Source organism: Hemicordylus capensis, chromosome 2, assembly GCF_027244095.1.
Source record: "Hemicordylus capensis ecotype Gifberg chromosome 2, rHemCap1.1.pri, whole genome shotgun sequence".
NCBI classification, from domain to species: Eukaryota; Metazoa; Chordata; class Lepidosauria; order Squamata; family Cordylidae; genus Hemicordylus; species Hemicordylus capensis.
Window position 1 is genome coordinate 350,434,016 of NC_069658.1, and position 19,675 is coordinate 350,453,690.

The window sequence follows — 19,675 nt, forward strand, 5'->3', positions numbered from 1 at the left end:
AACAGTGAAACAAATTGGGCATGTAGTAGACCACCAAGTGGGCAGACTTTCGCCTTGTAGGATCTACAAGAGGCAGGTTTAGATAATACGTGAGAGAGAAGCATTAGCACACACACCTTCTCACATCTGAAGCACCTTCTTGTTTCCACTTAATCATGCCAAATCAAATATTTGGTAGTATTTTAATCATTTCTTGCGGGGTTGTTCAGATGTACTTTCCCCTTGAGTGATTAAATGTCAGCGAGATGTTGCACGTCATTGGGAGGGAGTAGATGTGCATGCCCACACTCCTTCCCCACATGTTTAAAAGGGTAGTCGTAACACCTGAATCAGCCGTTTCATTTTTACTACAAGTCTGAGGTCAATCATCTAGAACCTGGCGCAAATAAGCAACAGGGGCAGAGTTAGATCTAAAATGATGACTCAGGGGGAGGAGTCAATTACCAGGAGCAACCTGTGAGCCACACACTAGATGACCTGCATATACAAATACAAGTCTGCGTCTGAGTGACTATAGATCAGAGATTCCAATACTGAATTCTAACAATGGTCAGCAGTCCTGGTCAAAGGCAACCAATTAATACTCTTGTTTTACATGTGAGGAAAACTGTAGCTGAGAGATGAATGATGCCCTGTATCCTGAGGTGTTCATCGGAGGCTCTGCTTCAAGTGACTGGCTTTTTGACAATACAAAGGGCATCCTACTAGGAGCAGGACCTTCTGGGTGGTGGTGGTAACTCTTTAGAACATCCTTTCTGTTGAGGTCAGAAAGGCTCCCACTCTATATGCTTTTTGACGTCTGGTTAACGATGTCTATTTAATTTGTGGGCCTTTTTAGTGATATAGTGATATTCTGTGTTATTTATTATGCTGGTTAATGTTTTATTGATTTATGAATTTTATTCTGGTTCATGATGTTGTTTCATAATTTTATTCTTCTTTCTAAACTGCTTTGGGTCTATTCAGAGAAAAGCAGGGTAAAAAATTTTTTTAAAGATAAAATAAACAACCATGGCAGAGGATTTTAACCAACTTTTCAAAAGAAAGAAGGCTTATGAGATCATCATGTCCATGTTCCTGTCTGTGTGTCCTTGATAACTTTTGTGCTTACAGTTCAATAGAAATCAAATTTACAGCACATGGGAGATTCCTAGGGAATCTCGATGAGGATATTTTTATTCCATTCCACCATCTTGATTCTGGATAATGGCCATTCAAAGCAAAGGCATCTCCCTTTTAGAGTTCATGCGTACAAAGTAAATTCACAGCACATGTGAGGGGGGTCTAGAGTATTATGACAGGGAAATTTCTTTCCCCACCATGTTGAAATAAGATGGCAGTCACTCAGAGTATAAGCAATACTACTTTAGAGCTCATTTGTTTATAGTTTTGATACAAATCCAATTCACAGCACATACAAGGAGGCCGTAGGGTCCTTGTCATTACAATCCCTCATCTTGAAAACAGATGGCAGTCATGCACATCACAAGCATCCCCTTAAACATTGTATTGTGGGAAAGCATAGTGGACAAACAAGTCTGATTTCCAAGAACAGTAATCAAATACTATTGAATGGATTTCATTCTAGACTCTGAATATGACTTGGATGTAGAAAGAAGGCTCCACTACTTAGAACTATTGTTTGTTCACTGGCAATTTTCCTTGCTGTTGCTAAAGCATTTGGAGACAGAAACTCTTGATGAATTTCTGCAAATCTCCCTGAGATCTACCTGAAGACCCCAATCTACCTTCTGTCCATTAAGGGCTGCAGATCAAAACTTCAGAACAGGTACAACAGATTTGCCCTGCTATAATATGAAGGATTACTTAAAAGCAAGCACACGAACTCATAGGGCTGAAATGTTTATGGCAGCAACCTAGTAGAACCTAGCACTGCCATGAGCGTATTAATTCCAGTCCACCAAGGAGTGATTTGCACAAGGAACTCTTTCCATGTTCAGATCTCCTCCACTGAATGCACAAGATGCTGCCATGAAAGGCAAAAATCTCTTTAATCAGGCTCAGAGTTTGCTCTCCAATCCACAAAAGTACAAGTGCAACAGAAGATGCGTACCCACTGTGATATAACGGAGTCACTCAAAGCAACTGATTTGTTCATCAGGTAGGTGGGGGGAGTTCTACATTAATACTTAGAAGCACTTTCCTCTGAAATCAGGAAGACTTCCTTGGATCAGGGTACAAAGTTGTAACTACTCTGGATTAGTGTCGTAAAGGTCACAGGGTTTATTAAGAAATTACTAGGATTTGCCTATTCTAATAATTTTCCTTCGAGTACTTAATAATTTTGCTTCATTTCTAAGAGAAAAAAATAGGAATAACAATACTTTCCTCTTTGTTCTCAGTGATGCTATGAGATGCTCAGGTAATACAGGAATGAGTGCTGCAGAAACCCTTTCCCATAAAAGAAATAAAATGCAACCAGCATTCAAGCCAAAAGTGCCTAGATATTTCATTATGAATATATCCTGCTAATGCACTTAAAAGATTTACAGGAACCAATTATCACCCTTTATGCCACCCACCAACATCAATTATTGCTTAAATTTAAGATCGTGGCAAAATGTTTTCAGAAACCACTTTATAATCAGCTAGCACACTCTCCCCCCCCACCCCTGCAATAATGCTTTGCTCTCACAGAGCTATCCTAGGGCAGTACTGATTAAGAGGCCACTGACTTCTAAGTATTATTTGGAATCTGAACGGTTCATTTTAACCTTCTGTAACACTTTCCAATGGTTTGTACACATTAAAAACACACACACACAAATGACGGGGTGAGGAACCCTGATGGTGCTGAAACCATTAAAGTAGGTTGTCAGATCTTTTCTCTGGGTGAGTCTGCTAACCTACCTGTCAGCTTTGCCTGAAGAATAGTGCATCTTAACAGGATTTGGTGAGCCAAGACAAGATTAAGAGAATAAATCTTGTTCTACAGTATGTTTGGATTATGATTGCAGAAAAAAAATAATCTTATCTTGTTTTCTTGTGAAAATAACTAGACATATTACATTAAATGAAAATACAATCTAACACCATTCACACATTATGTTCAACACATGTACAGTCTGTGTACAGTGCATGCACAGTTCTAAATGTACTCCCAGTTTTTCACATATTATGTTCAATGCATGCACAGTAGTACACTTCTTATCTATACTCCGCACTTAAAGGAGCCTGAATCCAGGTTTACAAATACACATATAAAGACCCCTGTACATACAGACACTGTAATGTCCGAGAAGGTCTTGTAATATTTAACAGGGATGTGCACGGAACCACGGAGGCGTGGTTCGGCACTGGGGGGCATGTAGCTTTAAGGGGGGGTTGGTAGTACTTACCCCCGCCGCCGCTCTTCCCCCTCTGGCGCTGGTGTGTTTTAAAATCTTCCTGGGGCGGCAGAATTCCTCCCTGCCCCCCCTGCCCCCGTTGTTGGCATCCAAAGCCTTAAAAGGAGTACAGCTAGTGGCGTGCATGCGCCCTGAGTGGCGCACGTGCTCATCTCCACCGCTGGCGTGCGCGCGCCATGACATATGCGGCACGCGTGCGTCAGCGGCGGAGACGAGTGCGCGCACCATGCAGGTCGCATGCGCACCGCTAGCTGTACTCCTTTGAAGGCTTTGGATGACAACGACGGGGGCAGGGGCAGCAGGGAGGAACTCTGCCGCCCCAGGAAGATTTTAAAATGCACCAGCGCCGGAGGGGGAAGAGCGGCAGTGGGGGGGAGTACTACCAACCCCCCCTTAAAGCTACATGCCCCCGCCCTCCCGAACGTCTGGACCTCTGAACCGGTCCGGCGGTCTTTTACATTGTGCCCGGACCGAACTGTGCACACTCCTAATATTTAAGTCATATTTAGGTATCATTATACTGCAATTGTACAACTCATAAGGAACGCCTTTCCCCATGTGTACTGAGATAATCAGAGGAGGCTCTGCTTATTTCATTTATTTATTTATTCATTCATTCATTCATTCATTCATCACATTTATATACTGCCCTATATAAAATGTCAGGAAGGTTTACATTCCAATCAAACAACCAAAACATAAAATTCATAGATTAAAATTTCTAACTACTCTAACTAGTAGAGTCAGGGAAGTGACTCTACTAGTCACATAGAGTCAGCTATAAAAGGGAAGCAGACTTCCTTCAGAAAACGAAAGTCCTGCTCAAATGAAGAGAACAGAAAGGAACATAGTCAAAAGAAATGCAAGGAGACAATAAGGGATGCAAAAAGAGAGTTTGAGGACCATGTAGCTAAAAGTATCAAGGGGAATAACAAAAACTTCTTTAAATAGAAAACCTGCCAGGGAGGAGGTTGGACCCCTAGATGATGAGGGCGTGGAAAGGATTATTAAGGAGGATGAGGAGATTGCAGAGAAGCTGAATGAGATCTTTGCATCTGTCTTCATGGCAGAGGATACTGACCATATACCCTCTCTGGAATTGAGCTTTTCAGGTTTAGCGGCTGAAGAACTGGGCCAATTTGAGGTGACAAGGGAAGTCTTGAAAAACTAAAAAATTAACAAACTGCCAGGGCCAGATGGCATCCACCCAAGAGTTCTGAAGGAACTCAAATGTGAAATTGCACATCTCCTAGCAAAAATATGTAACTTGTCCTTACAATCAGGCTCTGTAACAGAGGACTGGAAAGTAGCCAATGTGACTTCAATTTTCAAAAAGGGATCCATGGGGGAATTACACGCCGGTCAGCTTAACCAGTGCCAGGTAAATTGATGGAAAACATACTTAAGGACAAAACTGTTAAACATATAGGAGAAAAAGCCTTGCTGAAGGAGAACCAGCATGGCTTCTGCAAGGTCAAATCTTGCCTCATTAATCTTTCGTAGTTCTTCGAGAGTGTCAACAGGAATGTAGATAAAGGTGATTCAGTTGGGACAGTATACTTGGACTTCCAAAAAGCTTTTTGACCAAAGGCTCTTGAGTAAACTTAGCAGTCATGGAATAAGGGGACAGGTTCATGTGTGGATCAGTAACTGGATGAATAAATTGACAGTTTTCACAATGGAGGTAGGTAGAAAGTGGGGTCCCCCAGGGATCGGTACTGGGACTAGTACTCTTTAACTTGTTCATAAATGATCTAGAAGTTGGGGTAAGCAGTGAAGTGGCCAAATTTGCAGATGACACTAAACTATTTAGGGTAGTGAAATCCATAACAGATTGTGAGAAGCTGCAAAAAGATCTCTCCAAACTGGTGGAGAGGGCAACAAAATGGCAAATGCATTTCAGTGTAAGGAAGTGTAAAGTGATGCATATTAACCCCAACTTGACATATACACTGATGGGATCTGAGCTACCATTGACTGACCAGGAGGGAGATCTTGGGGTCGTGGATAGGTAATTGAAAGTGTCGACTCAGTGTGCGTAGGCTGTGAAAAAGGCTAATTCCATGCTAGGAATCATTAGGAGGGGGATTGAAAATAAAACTGCTAATATTATAATGCCCTTATACAAATCTATGGTGCAGCCACATCTGGAGTACTGCTACAGCTTTGGTCATTGTATTTTAAGAAGGATATTGTAGAACTAGAAAAGGTGCAGAAGAGGGCAACCAAAATAATCAGGGGCCTGGAGCACCTTTATTATGAGCAAGGCTACAGCATCTAGGGGAGACATGATAGAGGTGTATAAAAATTATGCATGGAGTGGAGAGTGTGGATAGAGGGAATTTTTTCTCCCTCTCTCACAACACTAAGACCAGGGGTCACTCCATAAAACTGAAGGCTGGGAAATTTAGGACTGACAAGTGGAAGTACTTTTTCACACAGTGCATAATTAATCTATGGAATTCCTTGCCATGGGATGTGGTGATGGCCACCCACTTGGATGGCTTTAAAAGGGGCTTAGACAAATTCATGGGAGACAGGTCTATCAATGACTACTAGTCTGGTGGCTGTGGGCTACCTCCAGCCTCAGAGGCACGATGCCTCCATGCCTCTCGATACCAGTTACAGGGGAGCAACAGCAGGAGAGAGGGCATGCACTGTGGGCACTCTTGCCTGTGGGCTCCCCAGAGGCATCTGGTGGGCCACTGTGTGAAACAGGATGCTGGACTAGATGGGTCTTGGGCCTGATCCAGCAGGGCTGTTCTTATGTAACACACTCTCTTAAATACCCTGGGCCCAAGCATTTGGGGCTTTATAAGTAATAACCAGCACTTTGGGTTTTTTGCCCAGAAAACTAATTGCTAAAACTGTATTTTTTTCTACAGTGAAGTCTTCCTTACTGTATTAAGACTCTGGAGAAGTTCAATACTGAGACTTGCCATTAACTAGTATAAGGGGATCTTGGGACTCATCCCAAATAGTCACCTTGTCCAGTGATACAGTGGAATAACACCACCTGTGATTATCCAAGCTATAAGACATAAATTTGGGTCCACTGCTGCCAGAACCTGAGGGGTATACTTGTGTGAAATTGGGGCCGTAACTCAGAATTTGGCTTTAAAAAGCACTCTGCCACCACCAAAGCCCCACTGTAGTCTTAAAACGGAGTTTGGTGAGTGTACTGTCTGATACACTAGATGGTATTTCAAGGACCTAAATGATGTTCATTAAGGACTGCCCTTTAATTTAACAGCTCTGCTCTACATGAATATCTGGGAAATTTCCTATGGTTGCATCTACAAGGATTCTCTCCTCCATCCCCACCCTCATTAGGGGAAGGGGAAGCGGAAGCCTGACACAGAGAAGTTACTGACAGTGCCTCTAATCAGCTGTTACTGGCAGTACAAACAGACTGATCAGAAAATCAACTGCTCATGAGAAGATCTTTGCTCCCATGCAACTAAGCTCAATTTAATAACTGCTTTCCTCTCTCCCTCAGGGATAAATAACCCATAATTAATCCTTACTGGAGATTGTGCATTAGATCAGTGTTTCTTAAAGTGTGGGGTGGGCCCCCTTGGGGGAGCAAGAAAGAGAGTCAGCTGGGAAGTTAAACTTTTCCACAGCTGAGTGGCTATACTGGGGATAACACCAGTCTTTGCAGCTTGGCAGAAAAAAGTAGTAAAACATGCCTATCCCAAGACTTCCCCTGCTGCTGCACCCATCTCTGCATGGCTGCCTTTCCTCTTTCCCAAGGACTCCGGTGTAACACAGAAAACAGTGGCAGCCTAGTAGGGACACTTTCCAAGGAAAGCCATTAAGATCCAGAAACTTTCCTAAGTTCCTACAGGAGTTTTGGGACATGTCTGGGGGCTGTAGAGGAAAAGCGGTACTAGGTAGCCTTAGTGTATGCATGAGCTATTTGGATCCCGTCCTATACTGAAGAATCCAAAAATAAGAGTTGATTCCAAATGGGGGTGGGCGGGTCCCAAATTCAGACAGTCTGAAAAGCACTGCTTTAGCTAAGAAAGCTGAAAAGTTAAGTTACAGAAAGCTGAAAAGTTAAGTTGTCTGCTGATTGACTGATGCATTATAGGCATGATGTTTATTGGGCCTGTGTGAAGCAGAGCTGCTTTGCTTTGGGGATCCCTTTGTAGCTTTGGTCCCCTTCAGTCCCATTTTGAGGGTCTGCTTTGCTTTGAGTCAAAGCCTCTCTCTTGATGCCACTGGCTCATTTGTTTGATGCCTGTTACATGTAGAAATGAGTCTGCTGCCTGGCTATATGATGAAAAAAACCAAAGTAGGCCCCAGAGAAGTTCAAAAGTCTGGGAAAAGTTGAAGGAAAGAGAAGAAGAGGACGACCAGCAGCAAGGTGGATGGACTCGATTATGACAGCAATGAATGTACCACTGAGAGACCTTAAAGGCCAAGTGGAAGACAGATCATCCTGGAGAGAATCTATCTATATGGTTGCTAAAAGTCGACACTGACTTGACAGCACTTAAGCAAGCAAGCAAGCAAGCAAGCAAGCAAGCAAGCAAGCAAGCAAGCAAGCAAGCACTTAATCAATCAATCAAGGCCCCAGATGCCATAATTCTCCAATTGCCATTGGTTCAGCTGCTTTAATGTCATAGAAGGATGTACAAGCTGACAATTTAAGGGCAACAAGGAAGTCTTTGACTCTGCATTCCAGGATCCATTAACAATTTTGAGGAAGTCAAATTATTATACTGGACTGTTACTTTGCAATGGACGTTTAAAATCACACCTTGTGACAGCAGAGCCTTCTGCTGGAAACAGATGGATGCTTTGCCTACAAAGGTAAATTGATAACCAGATACTGTGCTTGTTGCCTCCAGGTTGATAGCCTAAAATCCACACAATGCACACTCTCATCCTGACCCTCAAATTTGTATTCTACTAAGTACAGTTCCACTATTAACTGATTATAAAAGGATCACTTTATGAACTGATCACTGCAAAGAAATTAAAAGCAAAGCAAGTTCCAAAGCTGGCAATCCTTAATATATACGGTAGTAGTATGCCCCTCCAACAAATCAATGCATTTTAAAGAATAAAAGCGGCTTTTTAAGCAAGCAGCATCTACCAAGCCTTTGTGCTGATTTCCTGCATTAGAAACCACCAAGGACACCTGCTATAAATCTTTTGCTCAGTCTGTGGCCCAGTTATTTTATTAACATCAAGCAAACCACATAGGGCATTCTGGTTTCCCCTTCATCAGCAGTGCTGTGGTTTATTTACATGTTTTATCTCTTACATTTCCTTTCGTCAGTTGTCCATTATTAAGAGCCTCCTCTGTAGTATCTGGAGTCTTGAGCAGGTGCCTATTTGTGCTTTCAGGCTCTTGCTCAATGCACACCTTTTCCTGGAGTTTTCCTGTTGGTTCTTTACCTATTACCTCCTAGAACAGTAGATTATGGAGGAGGAAGCAATAATGCAGGCCCATTCCTTAGTGCTTGACTAATTAATTTAAATCCAGAAGCATAACTTATCTGGAGTGAGTGGTCTTATGAACACCTCCCTGGTACAGTGTTATACCCACTTTGTCCGAGGTGATTAATGGCATCACTTCTGTTTCCAGTTGTATCCAATAACCAATTAAGACTATAAGAGTGGACTAGTAGAGCTGGAAGAGTCGTATCCTTTCACTGTGCAAGTCGGACACACTCTAAAGGTTGTTAGAGTAATAGGGTTGTTGGAAAAAGCTGCATCTGCAGAATTTCTGGCTATCCAATAGCTGTTGGAGGCACAAAAAAGATGGAAATAGTAACAAGCTTTGATCCTATCCCTTCTTGTAGCTTTTGCAACACAAGCAAAGGCTTCCTTCACCATGTCTACCATGGCATCATGCTTGAAGCAGAGTTGCCAGTTTTTCAACTGGTCCCTGTAGCTTTTGCACAAAGTTGGCAACTCTAGCAGGCACAGCTCCATTCTGCTTTCCTCTAAAAACAAAAAAGAAAATTCTACTATGGCTCCTAGGTTTTGGTGGCATTAGAAATGGGTTCTCTTTGCATACATTAGGATGGGCAATAAGGAGCCCCACCCCTTTCTCCATCACTTAAAAAAGCTCCTAGCATTTAGCCCTCGTGAGGGAGGAAGAGGCTTTCCCTGTGCTGACATAGCAGCACCAATCCACATTGCTCGTGTAGTATAAAAAGTAGGGTCAACTCCTAACGGTGGAGCAAGAAGACTGGAGGCCCCTCATGCTGGCACTGGGAGCCCAAACCCAATCAATGTGCAGGGACTCGAAGCATGCAATTATGCTCAGTGGCTTGAGTCAATGGAAAGGCTTAGAAATGTTGAGATAAATAGAAGAAGAATGATCTGGGAATTGTCTTTTTGTGGTTTCTTTGAGAATATATATGTAACAGAGAGAAGGGCTCAGTGGGGGAGACAAAAATTGTGTGTGTATGTTTGTGTGAGAGAGGGGGGCGCCTTTCTGTGATTTCTTTTGGGAATGTATGTGTAAAAGAGAGAAGAAAAAGGAGTTCAGTGTGAGACAGAAACATAGAGGAGTGTGTGCACACATGGGCACACGTGCGTGCATGAGAAAGAGAGGGAGAGAGAAAAGGCTGTAAGAATGAAATGACTTTTCTCTTCAAGTCTTTGATGTCTCTAGTCATGATCACACAGTAGCTTTGGATTAAGTGGAGATCACAATATATGGTGTGAAATCTGAATAAAAACATAAATGAAGATTTGTGGTGCAGCTTCTGCTTAAAAGGAAAAAGGTTCTGTGCAGCCTATGATGTCCTATATGTGAATGTGTGTGTGCTTGATCCAAATTACTTTAGACCAACTTTCTTTATTATCGCACATAGCAGCGGCAAGAAGGCAATAAAACCTTCAGACACAGTTAAATGTTCATCACATTATGAGCTGGCAGCTCTTTACACAGCCTATTTCTACAGAGAAGGGTAACTGATCACAAGTATATGATGGTGACAAAGAAAGTCTTTTTTCTTTTTGTGAATGATGAATTAATAATAATTTATATTTACACTGATAGTTTTTATTTCTGAGCAAAGATGCCCATTTTGTTTCTAAAGCATTCAGAGAAAGCAGGAATATCTGTTTACTATTGGGAGGTATATATGATCAAAGCAATTAAAAATCCTATTTTTGGAAGCATACAAACTAGATCAGGAAAAAAAAAACACTAGACATTATACTACATGTAATTGTACTACAGAACTGGTGCAATTTTGTCCTGTCAGAGCTATGGTCTAGAGAAGCTACTTCTCCCTTTTCTCTTTGCAGCAGTAAATTTGTTTGTAATTTATCGGGGGTGGGGGGTGAGTTTCTGCTTAGGAGAAAAGCTAGCTTGTTAACGTTTTGGGTTTTTTAAAAAAACAGTATGAAGGCTGTATACCAGTAACATGGAAGAATGGAAATAGCCAAGGCTATTTCTTCCTTACGATAAACTGGATTGCCATTAAAATAATTCTGCACCACTCAAAGACTACCATGCTTCTTTATCCATGGAGGCTGGTCCAACTACTTCATTTGTTCCTCATTTTTTTCAGGCCAACTCAGCAATAACTCCATATTCCACAATATGGCTTTCTGTCCTCCCCGCAACATACTCTTTTGAGTTTGGAACTCTCACTGCAATCATAACAATTCTGGGACCAGTAAAATGGAAGGGAAGGAGAACAAGATACTAAGGAGAGAAGTGGGGCTCCTTAGGAATGTAGGAAGCTGCCACCTACAGAGTCAGACCATTGGTCCATCTAGCTCAGTATTGTCTACACAGACTGGCAGCATCTTCACCAAGGCTGCAAGCAGGAATCTCTCTCAGTCCTATCTTGGAGATGCTGCCAGCGAGGGCTCTTGGGACCTTCTGCATGCAAGCTCCTTCACGCAGGAGCTTCTCCCTGTCATAGACTGTACCTCAATATAAGAAGTAAACATTCAGGAAGCATTCTTAAGGAATGAGGATGTGTATGTTATGGGGTTAAATTCATTTTCTATGTGTTTATACTGTTGCATCTGCCACAGCCCAGTCTTTTGTACAAGTGTGTTTGCAGGGGCTGTACATTGGTACCGTGGCTTCAGTGTACTGAATAAATACATCCAAGTCCTAAAAGACAACCCCCCACTGCCAAAACCCTTTGTGAAAGAGGCATGTGGTAAGTTCTATGCTCTGCAACACATTTCCTGCATCACATTTAGTAAATGGATGAGTCAGTCTTTAAAAAACTGCAGGCGACAGCACTGTACCACTTCACAAAAGTGTGGTGACTGTATATACAGATGACTGTTCAGGGCTCAGACAGACCAATGCTGAAGTACACAACCAAGCATCTGCCCTTCCCCTAGAACAATAGGGAGCTAAAGCTGGACATGGGAGACAAAATGGGTTTCGAAAACCGGGGTCTGCGGCCCGATTTGTGTGTTACTAAGGAAGTTTGGTACACGCTGAAAAACAGGTAGGTGAACAAAGCTGTCTCCACCTACTCTGGCAATCCGCCTGTAGTGCATGCTGGTTAATTGTATGCTGGTTATTGTTTTATCAGGCTCATCATGACTGACTTATCTAGCTGATTAATGTTATATTTGTTGAAATATCTTTTCAAAACTTTTGAGGGAAAGCCCTTGAAAATAAAAGGAGAAATAGGAAAAATCACTTCCCTGTGGTTTGGAGTCATATATGTGTTCACACGTGCAGCCCAGCCTGGGTTAGGCTGCATGTGTGAAGTTCTGGACTCAAGCCCAATCCCAGTGCTGCCCACGTGTCAAGACCGAGTTTTTAACCAGATGTTTAGCTGAGGTTAAGCAAACTTATGGTTCGTCTGGGTGATCACCGCTGGGTTGAGCAGCTTTCCCTGGGGCCCGTCGCCATTTCTGGCAATGAGACGGGGTAAGGACTAGGGATGTGCAAACAGGTTGGACCCCGAACCTGACTGAGGTTGAACCGGTTTGGTTAGACCCCCCCAGTTCTGGTTCGGGGGTTCACAATTTTTTTTTTAACCTTTAGCCCCTTCGGGGGGCTTCCACTAGGCCGCGGGGTGAGGGGGTCCGCAAAGGTTCCCCCTCTCCCTACCAGCCTCGGTCATCACCGCTGCGGACCATCTGCGCATGTGCAAATGGCCTCTTTGAGGCCTGGCATAGCTGCCACACCAACTTACAGAAGCCCAAATGGCCCGTGGCGGTGATCACCGAGGTTGGGGGGGGGAGGGGGAACCTTTGCGGACACCCCCTGCGGCCTAGAGGAAGCCCCCCGAAGGGAATAAAGGTAATTTGAAAAAAAACGAGAACCCCCTCCCCCGGACTGAACTGCACCTGGTGGTGGTGGTGGTGTTTTTTCCGAAGAGCTGCTGGACCGAACTGATCCAGTCAGGTTCGAATCCGGTCTGGACTCGAACCGAACCAGCTGGTTCAGAGCACATCCCTAGTAAGGACTGGCTACTCCAAATATGAAGGCTGCTCTAACGACAGCAGCCACCGCACTCATGCCCTTGGCACCTTGGGATGCAGTGGGGGGGGAGTCCTCCTGCTCCCAGCTCCTGTTGTTGCTGCTTGTGTGGGTGCATGGCGCTGTGGCGGAGAGGAGGGCAGCTGCTGCTCATCTGTGGGGAAGGCAGGCAAGTTCCTGCCTTCCCCACAGCACACCCAGAAGCAGCCATGAGGGCGTATGAAAGACCCCATAGAATTTTGATCACACAGGGCCATGCTGATCATGCTATCCCTTCCCACATCAGGTCCCCCAACAAAGTCAGATGTAGGAAGGAATAAAGTGATCAACACAAATACATTTGATTAGAATTTCAAATTCTAATTACTAGTTACTGAGGCAAGATGAGACTGAAGCATGGAGAAACTGCTGCTTCTATGCTACCACACCATCATAGTAACATGAACTGGGTCTCCGACTGGGGCAGGATATAGAGCTTGCTATGTGTGGTCTAGGCAGGATTTAAAGCATTTGGATGGCTGTTTCCTTGGCTGAGAGGACTGGGTGGGGAGAGATTTAGGAGAGCAAGGGGAATCTATTTAATATGAAAACAACAAGTTTTCCAAAACAAAAGAGACAGCCTATATCAGAGCCTATTCAGAGATATTTAGATATGTAGACAATATGTAGAATTGATACCTCCTTGTTCTCTCAGGCAAATAGGGCAATGCTGAAGTATGATCTCAGCTGTCTATTCTTCTTCAGGATAACTTGCCCTACTTCTATGTGTATATCTTTTTCATTTTAAAAAATTCCTTAATATGCAGAGAGAGGAATGAAATGGAATAGAACCACCATAATTCCATTCCATTCCAAGATAATATATACCATAAAGCTGGAAGATACCAAAACAGCCACCTAGACTCATCCCTTGCCCCTGCCTCCTTCATCATCTCCCAGATCAACATAACCAATCCAGGGAGTAGCATGTCAGAAGATTTCATCTGCGTGGCTTTGAACTCCACAATACCATAAAAGAAAGTCTCTCTGTTGTAAAACTTGGAGCCTGGTTTTGTACTGGTACAGCATAAGCATCTGCGCTGTGTGCTACTTAAATGAGAAATAAAAGGATAACAAATACACACCCATTTCCTTAAGCTCCATATTGAAGAGTGCCAGCCAGCAAGCATCAATTTCATCCAGGTCATAGCGGCTTGCTCTTTGGGAGTATGTTCTGGTGACTTCTAAACTGTCAGAACTGGATAAGTTGCTTGGTGAGGTCTGTGGTGAATGCTCAAACACAGGAACGATCCTGGGGGAGAAATAAAAGTGGGGTACAAGAAGTTTATTATTAGAAGTATGCCTGATGTATGGACACTTGCATTGTGAAATTAAGTATGTGACTAAGTGTTCAGTGAAATCAACAAACAAAGTAAAATGACAGCTGGTCAAATTATCTTGGTATATATGTGAGCATTCTGGAACTAAAGAATGAAGTAACTTCTATACTACACACATCAATTGGTAAAACTGTGATTTCTCTTAAGGGAACTTGGAATCACAGTTTTGTGAAAAGGATTAGAAAGCATGTTCTTTCTAGCTTGTTCACAGAGCTATACTACTTACAATCCTATTCCCGGCATAGTTGTAAATCCTAAGGGGAAAAATCACGCTTGCTAAAGTACACAATAAGTACTTAGGGCACTGCTTTCCAACCAGAGTTCCTTCAGACATTGCTGAACTACAACTCCCATCTTCACCAGCCACAATAAACTGTAACTGGGGATGATGGGAGTTGTAGTTCAGCAACATCTGGAGGCACCTAGGTGGGGAACCACTGACTTAAGGAAACACACATAAATTGGTAAAAACACCTGGGCAGACTTCATCATTGGGTGCGTGAAACATGAAAGACATCTTAGAAGACGGGGATTGCTGTTTGGTGGCTGGAATCACTTTTTTGGCGTACGTACAAAGGAAATCTAACCCAATATTTTCAAACCAAAACAATCCAGTAGAAATGTTTCTATTATCATAGTGACAAAATAACATACAGTTTGAAATCTCTCAAGGCAACATTACTTTATGAAAACTGCTCTTACAAGCCAGTTGAAATCTAAATGCCATATGTAAAACTAGAATTTTAATATAGAAGTGGTAAGTGAGACAGCACGCTGTGTTTAATCTCATGCTGTACATTGCAGCACTTATGACTTCTATATGGATGTGATCATTGACAGCATTTTATTTTAACATTTGGGGGAGTGATCCAACATAGCATCCATAGCATCCAGTTTTCACCACAGTTGCACAATGGAGGCTCCTTGCAATATTCAATACCACAGTTGTAATATTCAGTGCATTAAATATTGCAATAGAAGGTATGTATGCATCTTTAAAGACTTTAAAAAAGTTGTCAGAGATGGGGAGGCTCTTATTTCAGCAGGGAGCGTGTTCCAAAGCTTTGGGGCAGCAGCAGAGAAGGCCCGTCCCCAAATAGCCACCAGACGAGCCAGTGGCAACTGCAGACAGACCTCTCCTGAATATCTCAATAGGTCGTGGGGTTCATGACGAAGAAGACGTTCTCTTAAATACTCAGGGCCCAAGCAGTTTAGGGCTTTATAGGTTATAAACAGCACCTTTTATTTTGCCCAGAAACTTATCGGCAGCCAGTGTAGATCTTTCAATATGGGAGTAATATAGTCTCTCCGAGATGACCCAGAGACCAACCTGGCTGCCGCAATCCGTACCAATTGTAATTTGTACCCCTACACACAAGGGCAGCCCCACATAGAGCACATTGCAGTAATCCAGTCTGGAGGTCACCAGCATATGTACCACTGTTCTGAGGTCATTTATCTCAAGAAACGGACGTAGTTGGCTTATTGGCTGAAGCTGACAGAAGGCACTTCTGGCCACTGCCTCAACCTGGGACACCAGGGGGAGGCTCAGATCCAGAAGCATCCTCAGACTGCGTAGAATTAGAATTAAGAGTGGATCTGTACAGTTGGACTCCATAAAGTCTACGAACAGCTGGATTAGCTATTGTTACTGTTTGAGTTGTAAGTATATATTCTCTGTGTAAACCACCCTGAGCCATTTTGGGAAGGGCGGTACAGAAATTGAATGAATGAATGAATGAATGATAATAGGTGCCCTAGGTGCAATTCTTGAAGAGCACCTCAACACCACAGAGGCCACAGAAATCACCATCAGCCAATTACAAAATGCAACTTTACTGAGAACAGCCTATATTCTGCAACGATATCTATAATAATAACAACAACAATGATACTGATAATAAAATTCAGCCATCCCAGGTCCTTGGGAAGGCCTCGATGTCTGGATAAAACAAACCAATCAATAACACCTGTCTGACTGTGTAAACAAATAATAATAATAAATAATATATTTCTCAGGTCAGCAACTGTAAATAAACTGAACTAGAAGCACATAATTTGTGTGGATTAGCACAGAATTTGATTTCACCAGCAAAGTGGGAAAAGGCTATCAGCACTGAACTAAGGTTTCTTGGGAGAAGCTGAAATAGTGAAACTTTTAGATTTGCACTGAAGAATCAATTATAGATAGATAGAAAGTCAGATAGATAGATAGACAGACAGATAAATTGATTGATAGGGTGTCATTTGGCCATCACTTAACAAAAGCCATATTTTCCATTCTATGGGACTGATACCCAAGAATCCCATAAAGTTATTTGAGGCACTTGCTCATTATTGATGCCCACCTTGAGCCAGTGTGGATGTCTGCTCAGTCCACCACACATTAAGAATGTGCATGCTCAAAAAGAAATATTTGTTTAACTAGTATATATACAATTAGGCAGAGGTGCCCCTATGCGCTGGGTGGGGGAAAGAAAATGCCTATTCAGAACACACATGTCCTTATCGCCTATGGTGGGCCAGGAGGACATAGTATCGCCTGAACTGGCCCCTTCCGTTATCTCAAAAACAGTGACTCTCTAAAAGTCAAATATCTTTGACATGCTGTCAAAAATGATGGCAAAAAATTAATAGTCTGGGAAATACTGGCCACAACCTTTCTGACAACCGGGAGATGCTTTTAAAAAGATTCACCATGTGGAGAATAATGTGGATGTGTACTAAAGACTACACATTGGCTTAATAAACAGCAGAATATCAGCTGTGTTGAGAAAAATGGCTTTCTGAGTGACAACTAAGGTTAAACTTCCAGCATGGAAGCAAAGCTCTTGAGTATTGTCCCTGTGACCTTGCTGAAGAACCTTACTGTTTAAGTTATTCCCATGGCAAGCAGTCCCGGGAAAGACTAGCCCATTACAAACAAACCCTTGTTCTGTGTAGGCACCATGGGAGGTGCAGCCCCTGTCTCTCACTCAAAGAAGAACTTTCACAGAATGATGCCGTTAATCATCTATCAAGTAGCAACAAAACATGCAGCACTGAGAAAGCGCTTCTGTTACCCTCCCCACCCCTAGCCTGGGCTCTGGTCTTCAACTTGCAGAGCTTTAGTTATGATCCATCCAGGTTCAAGGTTAGAGCGTGGGACTGATGGAAGCCCTTTCTCAGTGCTACCTGTTTCTTGTTACCTGATAGATAATTAACTGTATCACTGTGTGAGAGTTGACCTTTGAATGAGAGAAAAAAGTTATCCCCCTTGTTTATGCCAAAACGTAATGGCAGCATTTACCTCAGGCCTGCACAACATAAGGCCCAGGGGCTGGATTCAAACTGCAGAGACTATTTTACTGACCCCCAGTATCCTGCAGCAACACAGGAGCTGGAAACTGCCTTATAGTGCCATCCTGTCCATGCTTTCTCTCAGAAATATACTCCATGGTGTACCCAGAGAGGCTTACTCCCATGTCAGCATGCCTAGCATTGCAGCCTGAAAGCAACAATTTAGGGAGAGCAGAGCACCTGGCATTTGTTTGGGGCAGGCATGCATTCTAGGGGCCCCACTGACTGAACAGGGACAGGGCCTATTCTCTGGCCACTGTCCTTGGTTGAAACTATGGGTCCATTGACAGGAGGAATACAGCCACAAGTAACTAACAATATTTTTAATTTTAATGTAATAATGTGCTAAAAAGTTGACTTCGGCCCCTGCACACCAAGTTGTGGATGGTTCTGGCTCACCAGGGCATTTGAGTTTGGCAGCCCTGATTTACCTCAAGGTACTTGCAACATTATCCCTAAGCAATTTTTGGAGGTCAGAGATTACCTGAAACAGACTGGTTGCAAAGGGCAAAAAATCCAAGTGATGCCCTCCATAAGGTGGTTAAAATATAAAAATATACTGAATAATCGGTAATTTGCTGCCCTTTAATGGAAACTTCAGATCTGCTTTTTGAGGTGGACCCTAGCTAATCTTATGCCTGGTCCTGCTGGGGGTAATTCTATAGAGATATTCAAGTTGGACAGTGTCATTGCATCTTATCTCCAGCATTATTTGGTTACAGATGACAACTACTCCCTGCTAAAAATACCTTGAAGTACATGCCACAGAAAACCAATGCCTATACTTGACCTAAGGCAACAGAAGGTGAAGGTAGGCATAAGAGGAGCTCTCTATTTACAAACTAGTTTGGAAATGAGAAAGGTTTTTGGAGGAGTGGGGAAGCATACAAGAGATGCCAAATTCTAGATAATCTCTCCAGAAAGGACATGAGAGAGAAAACAGTTTCTCTGGTTTCAGACTACTGTGGATTTTTCATTTTAGTGTGTCACTAGCAAGGGTTTATTTGTTCAGTTTACCAAAAATCTTACTCTTACATTTTCCTCTGCATCATCAGAAGCTTGCTACAAACATTAACAGGATGTTTGGTGCCATGGACATATCCAATATTAATTTTCTCTGATCATCAAAATAATAATAATCTGATGATGGGCTTTACTCATGCTCAGGATCTAAGCAACTGTCCTGTTTGGCACTAAGAAAGACCCTTCTCCCAAGTCATATCAGGACCAGGAACCTGGAGTTTTTGTTTTGCTTGCCCCTTCGTAACAATGGACTCTGGAACAATCAAAAGGCCATCTAGTGCAGCAACTAGTCACTGACAGTGACCAGACAGAGCATCTGGGAAAGGCACCAACAGGGTAGGAAGGCATCAACTCTCCCCTGCTGCCTGTCCCCAGTACCTGAGACTCAGAGATATACTGCCTTCCAGTTGTAGCCTTCCTATCCACTGACAGACTCTCCCTCCAATATTTAAAAAACCACCTACGTTAGCAGTCATCACAACACTGTTGAGTGTTAAAGTGAGAGAATAATTCCTACCTAGTTGCTCTCTCCACGCTGTTGTTAATTTTATATACCTCTATTGTGTCTTCCTGTTTTAACTTGTAGTACCCCATCACCCAGTACGGACATCACATAGGCTAGTCTTTGGGGAACTGCCATCCATAGTGGCAGAGGATTGTACCAGAGGACGTTTGGGACTTTGGGGTTCTTTTCTATTCTGTGACCCTGATCTGTGATCCTGTGCCTCTGTTTATGGGACTGGCAAGGTCCAGGGGCCAGCATATGAGCTGAGGAACTCTAATAACAAGAAACCAGTTGCTTTCTGCAGTAAATTCAAGGGGTGATCAAGGCCCTTGCTGCTTCCCTCGCCTTTCACTAACTCCTTTCCCATGCACTGAAAGATCTGCTTGCATGAAGGCTGTAGGCAGCATTGCCACATGCAGGGCATAGCCTGGACGGGGCCTTTCATTCCCCCTTTTACATCATGCTCTGCAAAAAAGCCATTGGGTGCCACCAATAAGCAAAGACTGTGCACATCTTTTCTCTGAACCATACATACTTCCTTTTTATATCACTAAGGAATTAAACCATTCGCTTTCCCACTAGATACGATGCTATTTATTTCCTTTTTGCCGTGCCAGCATTA

At 42.9% G+C, this 19,675-nt stretch overlaps 1 protein-coding gene across 4 annotated transcripts in view; it reads right to left on the reverse strand.

Moving 5' to 3' along the window:
* The window catches only part of JADE2 (jade family PHD finger 2), a 246,434-nt gene that overhangs the window by 89,576 nt on the left and 137,183 nt on the right, over window positions 1-19,675 (reverse strand). For all 4 annotated transcript variants that reach the window (XM_053296802.1, XM_053296799.1, XM_053296800.1 and 1 more), the window contains exon 5: window positions 13,932-14,098. In XM_053296802.1, coding sequence (XP_053152777.1) covers window positions 13,932-14,098 — 167 coding nt within the window. The remainder of the gene's footprint in view (window positions 1-13,931; window positions 14,099-19,675) is intronic.